Genomic DNA, 8,306 nt, shown 5'->3' on the forward strand with positions numbered 1-8,306 from the left:
AGGGACGCAAATACAGAAAAAAATCCGGTGGCTCGAAAATATTTATAATATTTTTTTTCTCTCTAGGTACCTGATAATTTTAGATCAGGAGAACAACATAAGACAATAAGGATAAGGACAGTAATAGAGGTAAAATAAACGTGTATATATATTTATTAAGATAATAGCTATTTAAATCACATGAAATTGTTTGTCTCTAGGCGGATCCGAACTTGGCCAACCCCCCGTGTAGGCCATCTCTGGTTTTAGGACTTGACGGAAAATGCAGAAAACGTATAGATTAATTTTTTTTCAAATATTTTATTGGTATTACATAGTCATATATAAAGTGGTCCGAACTGTATTCCGGAAACTTCGACATCATATTCAGAAAATAAAAATAAGTAAAAAAGTTTGTATAAATGTATGTTCTAAAATGCTTAGTTTCGGAGATACAGGGTGTAGTAAGTAGTTTCATTTTTATTTCGATTTTTTCCAAATACATAATTTCTAAAATAACGTCAATATTTCAATGAAAATTTGTGTTTGGGAGTTTTTTGACATGGAAAATTAGATGGTCTTAATATGACTCCTACTTGTAGAGGGCGCCACCAACATAATTTTTAACTGGTTTGAAGAGTAATAATAACTATTCGTCAGTACCTGTATAAAACTACTGAATAAAAAAATATAAATTTACGAAGCTTTTCATGTAAAAAAGGTCTCTTAGTAAAAGTCTGGTTCTCCAGATATTTGGAATCGAAATTATCAATACCTGTCATCATTGACATACACTATCCATATAACACAACACAATTCTATAGATATCTTGAGGATATCCACCAAGGATATAGTAAATATTATAGGGATATCCAAAAACCAGAGGAGGATATTTATGGGATATCCAGATGGGACAAAAGAGTCATCTTCAAGACATCCCTAGGCAAGCCTTTTACGATTATTTACGTTATTTATAGGATAATACATGTTGGGAGCATTATAGAATATTTTTAGGACATTATATGAGGACTGTTATTGACAATACTCTTCATAGTTTATAGTAAAAACGTTCGCGATTTAGTTTTATCCTTGTTAAGGGTTTTATTTAGTCACATTTTGACGTTATTCATTGGATATTTTTATTAACAGCTCTAAAATATACCTACATATTATGTCAATGAATTTTGCATCAAAATTTAGAAGTTTATTTGTATGAGTTAAGAGCTTCCAATTTATACTGTACCATTGAAAAAAAAAAACGGCGTTCAATTGGCTTGAAAATTACGATCGATGCCATTCCCCATATAATTTTACATACAAAATAACAGCAATCTTCATTTCCAAGCCACCTCTGACGCCGTTTTTTTCGATCGTATGGTATACCAGATTATAGCTTTGTTCGGGTTCTTGTTATTACCGATTCTGAACCGTCCCAGAACTGTGATGCGTATGCGCAGAAGGAAATATGAAGACATTATTTCATTTGCGCATGCGCTGCCGAGTTCTAGGACGGTTCAGAATCGGTAATAACAAGAACCCGAAAAAAGCTTATACTACCCTTTATGGAGTCTAGCAGTTTATGTCTAGCAGCAACAGTTTACATCAAAGTTAGCACACAGGATACAGGTATAATTTCTAACACCACACATTCCATAAACTCACAATTTAAACACAAAAATAGGATTTCTGTTTGAATAGATCAAACACGAAAATGGGTTTAGGGATAAAGAACAAGCGCTTTTCAACAAATTTTCACCTATAATTTTGTCACAAATTTTTCATTGTGAGACCTTGAGTCGTTCGTCGTTTTTCGACATTAGTTGAGGTTAGGATAGAATTTCTGCTAGAACAAGGCTAGAACTATGAGTATAAGAAAAAAACTAAGTCAAACTCAACCAGTTTTGTTAGTTTCAGTCATTTTTAAGCCCATTCAATATCGACAAACGACCGAATTCACCTCGAATTTCACTAAATCAAAGAACTGAATAACACACGATGCAAAATCAAACAACTGTCGAGATGGATTGTGAGAATTTTTTTGGGCGGGCGTTTTAAATTCTCTCTATTACTGGGAGTGGCCAAGCTCATAAATATCCAGATTATCCAGAAGATACCAACAGGATATTTTGTTGCCTTGACGTAATCTATATCTATCTGTATGGTTTATTGCATTTTATGTAATATAAAAAGTAGTACATTATTTATTTTTCCTAAATATCTAGACGATATTGTTAGGATATTTTATTATCATGAGCACGTTTGGATATCTCAGCTGGATGTACATTAGATATACGACAGAGATATCCATAGGATATTCTATTCTGAGACATCTACAGGATTTCAGGATGTCTGGAGTATATCCTATAGATGACTTTATAAGATGATCTTATAATGGGACATTCCGACATTCTATGAATATCCTGCGGATATTGTGTGTTATATGGGTAAACATGTTGACTAAATATTTATTAGACTGAAATCATAAATTTGGAATGTTTTTGTGACAAAAGTTCAACAGAAACTGTTTTATCATTTTTTGCAGAAAAAATTATTATTAATTTAAAAAAATAAACATTTCCCAAATTTTTCATTTCAGTCAAAAAATTATCTACTCAACGTGTTTATTTTTTTGTCAATAATTACATGTATTGACTATTTCCATTCTAAATATATTGAGAACGGTTACCAAGAGACATTTTTTACGTGAAAAGTCATGAAAATTTAAATTTTTTCACTCAGTAGTTTTATACAGGTATGGACGAAAAGTTATTACTCTTCAAAACAGTTAAAACACATCATCCAAATATTGACGTTACTTCAGAAATTATGTGGAAAAACCTAAATAAAAATGAAACGTCTACACTCTATCTCGAAACTAAGCATTTTAGGACATATATTTATACGAACTTTTTACTTTTTTACTTTAAGTTTCGGAATACAGTTCGGACCACCCTGTATATTTATATAATATTAATTTTAGTTAATTGTAAAAAGTTTTTTTTTAATACACCTATACCGAATATATTTGTATATATATATATATGTATAATTCAATACTACATATATTCCTTTTCTTATGCACTCTTAATGAACTTTAAGAAAACAATTACAAAATTTAAAATTTAAATTATTTAATAACAGGAAAAACATTTTAAATTCTATAGAACTATTTTCTATTCATACCGGGTATATGATCAGGTTTAATAATATGTTAAAATTATCATAATAATATTATACACAGACTGTAACTAATCTATAAGATATTTCCGTACTATTTGCTTGTAAAATTTAATAAAATGGCAGTGAGAGATACAATTTTATATTGATAAGCATACTAGTGATAATTAATAACACATATGGTTATCCAGTATCTGAGGAACAAAAAGAAGGAATTGTAGGAAATATAACCTTTTTCATAGTAAGTTTTTGTTTAATAAATATTTTATTAGTATTTAAATATACTTTATTAACTAGTTAAACATTTTACAATATTCTTGTTGGTTAAATACATATATTTCAGTTATGTTGATGTCTATACAATTTTTCCAACACTTTGATTACAAATTGGTATTGATCTATGAATTCATATCTATACTAATATATAAAATCCTTAAGTGACTGGTGACTGACATACCAATTAATCACGATCCTGCTCAAACCACTCAACGTAAGAAGCTCAATTTTGGCATACAGGTTGATTCTAGGGTGTAGAGGTTCGATAAGAAGGGATTCTTCGAAATTCCAGTTCCAAGAGGGTGAAACCACCACTAAAATATTACAATATTTTTTATTTAAAAAACGGTCAAGTTTCCGAGAAAACGCTTAAACACGTATATTTTATTTTGTTTTTATACATATTTTAAGATTTTTTAAAAATGTATACAGGATGTTTCGAAAAATCTGGTCATTGATTAATCACGATCCTGCTTAAAACGCTTAACGTAAAAAGCTGATTTTTGGAAAACAGATTTACTTTAGGGTGTAGAGGTTCGATAAGAAGGGATTTTTCGAAACTCGAATTCTAAGGGGGTGAAACTATCCCTCAAATATTAAAATATTTTTTATTTAAAAACCGGTGAGTTTTTCGGAAAAACTATTAAACCCGTATATTTTATTTTGTTGTTTTACATATTTTAAGATTTTTTATAAATTTATACAGGGTGTTTCATAAAATATGACCATTGAGTAATCACGATTCTGCTTAAACTGCTTGACGTTTAAAGCTGCTTTTTGGCAAACGGATTGACTGTGGGGTGTAGAGGTTCGATAAGGAGGAGTTTCTCGAATCTCAAATTCCAAGGGGGTAAAAACGCCCCTCAAATATTACAATATTTGTTATTTAAAAAACGGTTGGTCTTTCGGGAAAACGCTCGGACAAGCATAATTTATTTGTTTTTTTTTGCATATTTTGAAATTTTTAAAAAAAAATCATACAGGTTGTTCCAAAAAGTTGGGTAATTTCTTAACCACGATTCTGCTTAAACTGCTTGACGTAAAAAGCTTATTTTTTGGCAAACGAATTTTTCGAAAGTCAAATTCTAACGAGATGAAACTACCCCTCAAATATTACCAAGTTATATGTATAATAATATCGCCATATTGTTTTTTCTTATGCTGACATAAATGTGAGAAAATTTTATCCAGTTTGTATGTTAATGGAAATTTTTACTTTGCTTTATCATCACCATTACAAATGATTAATTCGACGCGAACGAAGTCGCTGGTACACGCTAGTTATTATATAAAATATTTTATTTATAATAATATATTAATAGAGTTATCTAAGAGCTTAATAATATTCTTGACATATTTATTATAAAAATTCAACTAAATACTTATTTCCTGATGAGTTAAAATTATATATTTTGAAGATCTTTTGTATAATGAAACATTGATTAACATAAACATTAAGTTAATTGTTCAGAAGTGCATTTAGTATTTGAAATTCTTCAAGTGATTGCTATTAAATCAAGAATATACATTATAAAACATAGATATTTTAAAGTTGCTTTAAAATAATTTATGTATAATTTTATTTCTAGTTATCTGATAATATTACATCACAAGACCAACTTAGAGAAATGGTGGTAAGTAAAATAATACAACTAAAAGAAATAATAGGTAGATTTATTTATTAAGATATCTAATAGATATTTAATATCATGAAATTTTTATACAATATTTAAGTAAACTCCTATCCTTGTATATAAAGGGTGTTATGTGGTATTATGTATATTGTTTTATTTTTAATATTTTTTTGAATATGGTAGACAGCGACTTGAGTTAAACTTATTTTAAGTTTTTTAGGTAATTTGTGACTATGCTATACAATTTTCAGATTCAGTATTGAAACTAAAAAAAATTCGGACTTCCATTAACTTTATTTATTTTGTTTATATTACAAATAATATTAAAACGGATTTGTTTCAGCATGGTTATTTTGAGAAATCCCTAGATAAAATGATTTCAGATTATAAAATTGACTCATTACATACATACATACTGCCATTACTCGCTGACGGGTAATTGCAGACGGGTAATTCGCAAGGCGTTTTCTTTCATGAGCTTTTCTGTGACCCGATACGTGATGTTAGTTGTCTACCGCACTCCAGACATTCAAAAATCTCATTGCTTTGATGCCTCTTTACTTTTTGGTTGTCGCTGTTAACTGACTTTACAATTCTTCTCCATTCCGTTCTATTGTGAGCTGCTTCTTCCCACTCATTTTGCTTGTTAATTCACTTTAAGTTTTCGTGGAAAATATCCTTGTATATTTTGAGTTGTCCACCCAGCCTCCTCTTACCGTCTACAAGCTCACCGTAAAGCAGAGATTTTGGTATGCAGTTTTCTTGCATTCTGCATACAGCCCATCTTAAACGGGACTTTGTAATCATGACTTCAATACTCTCGCAGTTAACTTATTCAAGGACCGATACGTTTGTGACATGATGACCATTTTATTCTTAAGAATTGTCTACGTTGTCTCTGTTGCAACTTGTTTAATGCGTTCATGTGTCGGCAGTACGGCATCGGTACCCAGGTTTCGCTTCCATATAACATGGTGGAAATTATTATTGCTCGGTACACTGCAAGTTTCGTTTTTGTGCTCAAGTCATGATTGTAGAAAACCCTGTCTTTTAATTTCTAGAATGCTCTTGTGGCGCTGCTAATCCTGTGCTGAATTTCAGAGTCGATATTGGCCTTTTCCGAAATCAAACAGTTGTTCTTCTCCGATTTTCAGCCTCGAAGAATTTACGATAGTCGTGATGCGTGGCATACTTTTCAATCCGACTAGCTTTTTGCGACCACCAGTTATCCTTTAGTTGGCGCAGGTTTCTTCAGAGCGTGTTGTTGGCGTCTTTAAAGTTCTTTACCAGCCTTAGATTGTGTGGATTTGCAGTGACTGCTTGATGTGCTCTATGCTTTTGTTCCAACAAAGCCTGTATATGCGGTTGATTTTCGTTAAACCAGTCTGGTTGTTTCTTTTTGTTGGATTTTTCCAGTACTACTTTGCTGGTTTTATGAATCGCGGCATCGCTTAGTTGTGTTCAGTCTTGTTCAGCGTCCACGAGTGAGATTGAAGTTATCGGTGGAAGTGATTCTTTGATGGCTTCCCGGAGGGCGTCGGCGGTATCGTTGTTCTCTAGACCTCGTACGTTCAAACTGGTCATGAAGCTTCGCTTTTTACAGTGTGGATATTTGGATTTTAACTGGATTTTCATTTTCGAAATTAAAAGTCGGTGCTCAGTGCCACATTCGGCATCTACTCTGGCGTTTGTGAGACTGACATCTTTTAGATGCGTCCTTCGAACGATTACGTGATGCGGTTGGTGCCAATGGCCTGATCTTACCGTACATTTCCAGGTACCTTTAAACTTGTCCTTCAGCATGAACCACGTATTGGTGATGCAAATATTATACTCTATGCATGTTGTTAATAAGCGTTCACCATTACTATTTACGTTTCCTATCCCATGTTTTCCGTCAGGCCATATTTCCTGTTGTTTGCCAACACGGGCATTAAAGTCACCTAGCTAGATGATTCGTTCGTGCTTTGGAATTCGTTGGAGAGCATTTTGTAGAGCTTGGTAAAATTTATCCTTATCCTCAATTTTAGCGTCTATGGTGGGAGCGTAGGCACTAATGATGTTGACGTAAGTTTTGTCTGATATGGGGTACCTTAGACGTACCTTAGACCATGAGACGTTCGGAAACACCAATAGGTACTTCTGTTAATTTAGGGGAGATTTCGTTTTTGATCGCAATGTCCACGCCATATGAATTCTCCTGTGTGTTGCGGGATGACCCTTCCAAAAGAAGGTGTAATGCTCCTCAGTGAGACTACCTTAATCCGCAAAGCGGGTTTCGCTAAGAGCGGCAACATCCATATTTAGTCGGTGGAGTTCCTGTGAGACCAGTGTTGTCAGTGTTGTTCTTCTCTCTGGTGGATTGGAGTTTGTCCTGTTCAGTACAGTGCGGACGTACCACGCCGCAAACGTGAACCTTGTAAATGGGGTGAGTAGTATATTGTAGAGACTAAATCAAAAATCAAAATAAATAAATACAATGGGAGTCCGAAATTCGTTTAATTTCATAATTATGCCAATTTCATTGAAATAATTATTTTTCTTTAGATCCCGTTTAATATTACACAGGAAGATCGTGTTCCTCTAATAGTAGGGGTAAGAAATATCTTTTTCTTTATTAATTTTATGATAAGAGATATTAAAATCTGATTAAATTTTATTTTTAGGGAAATCCAAATTTGGCCAGCCTCCCATGTAAGCCACCTTTGGTTTTAGATTTTGACAGAAAATGCAGAAAACTCGATGAAGATTAATTTTGTTTTCTTATAATATTTTAACGATAGTTTATTTTTATAAATTTTTATTATAACTTTTGTAGAATTTCGGTCATTCTTGGTTAAAAATTTGCTACTGGTTTATATTGGGTGGATCTCAAAAGTGGCTCACCCCTATAACTTTTTTATTGTTTCAGATAAAAAAAACGAGATTTGGTATGTTAGCAAATCACATAAATTAGGATTGATTGACGTATTCAATTTTTTTCGGTCACTTTCTGTTTCACCGGAAATGACTACAACTTTTGATTTTTAAATGGCACCGTCAGTATATTGCTACTTTATCCGAGAGAAAATGACATTCTGAATAGAATGACATATCATATATGTCAACTTTTGACATTCTTGCTTAATAAAAAACCGTATTTTAGATTTCAATCTAGAGTGCCATGGTTATGTTAAAAACACTAATTTTTAATCAAGAAAAAAAATCCTTGAAAAATCTCTAATAAGTCTAATATTTTTA

The 8,306-nt window shown here is 32.1% G+C and overlaps 1 protein-coding gene across 1 annotated transcript; it reads left to right on the forward strand.

The window, feature by feature from the left end:
- The first annotated feature begins 3,169 nt into the window (after positions 1-3,169).
- LOC115890276 lies at positions 3,170-8,008 on the forward strand. Its single transcript, XM_030910455.1, has 5 exons — positions 3,170-3,177; positions 3,283-3,397; positions 5,022-5,066; positions 7,614-7,661; positions 7,733-8,008. The coding sequence occupies exons 1-5, from the start codon at positions 3,170-3,172 to the stop codon at positions 7,817-7,819; spliced, it is 303 nt and encodes a 100-aa protein (XP_030766315.1). The 3' UTR covers positions 7,820-8,008.
- The last annotated feature ends 298 nt before the right edge of the window (positions 8,009-8,306 follow it).

This window comes from Sitophilus oryzae, unplaced genomic scaffold (genome assembly GCF_002938485.1).
Source record: "Sitophilus oryzae breed Bouriz unplaced genomic scaffold, Soryzae_2.0 scaffold_860_pilon_pilon, whole genome shotgun sequence".
In the NCBI taxonomy this organism is placed as follows: Eukaryota; Metazoa; Arthropoda; class Insecta; order Coleoptera; family Curculionidae; genus Sitophilus; species Sitophilus oryzae.

Excerpts from the sequence above, each read along its gene's own strand:
- LOC115890276 (XM_030910455.1), top strand. Across the intron at positions 3,398-5,021 it reads GAAATATAACCTTTTTCATA|TTATCTGATAATATTACATC; the intron begins GTAAGTTTTTGT and ends TTTTATTTCTAG. Across the intron at positions 7,662-7,732 it reads GTGTTCCTCTAATAGTAGGG|GGAAATCCAAATTTGGCCAG; the intron begins GTAAGAAATATC and ends TTTTATTTTTAG.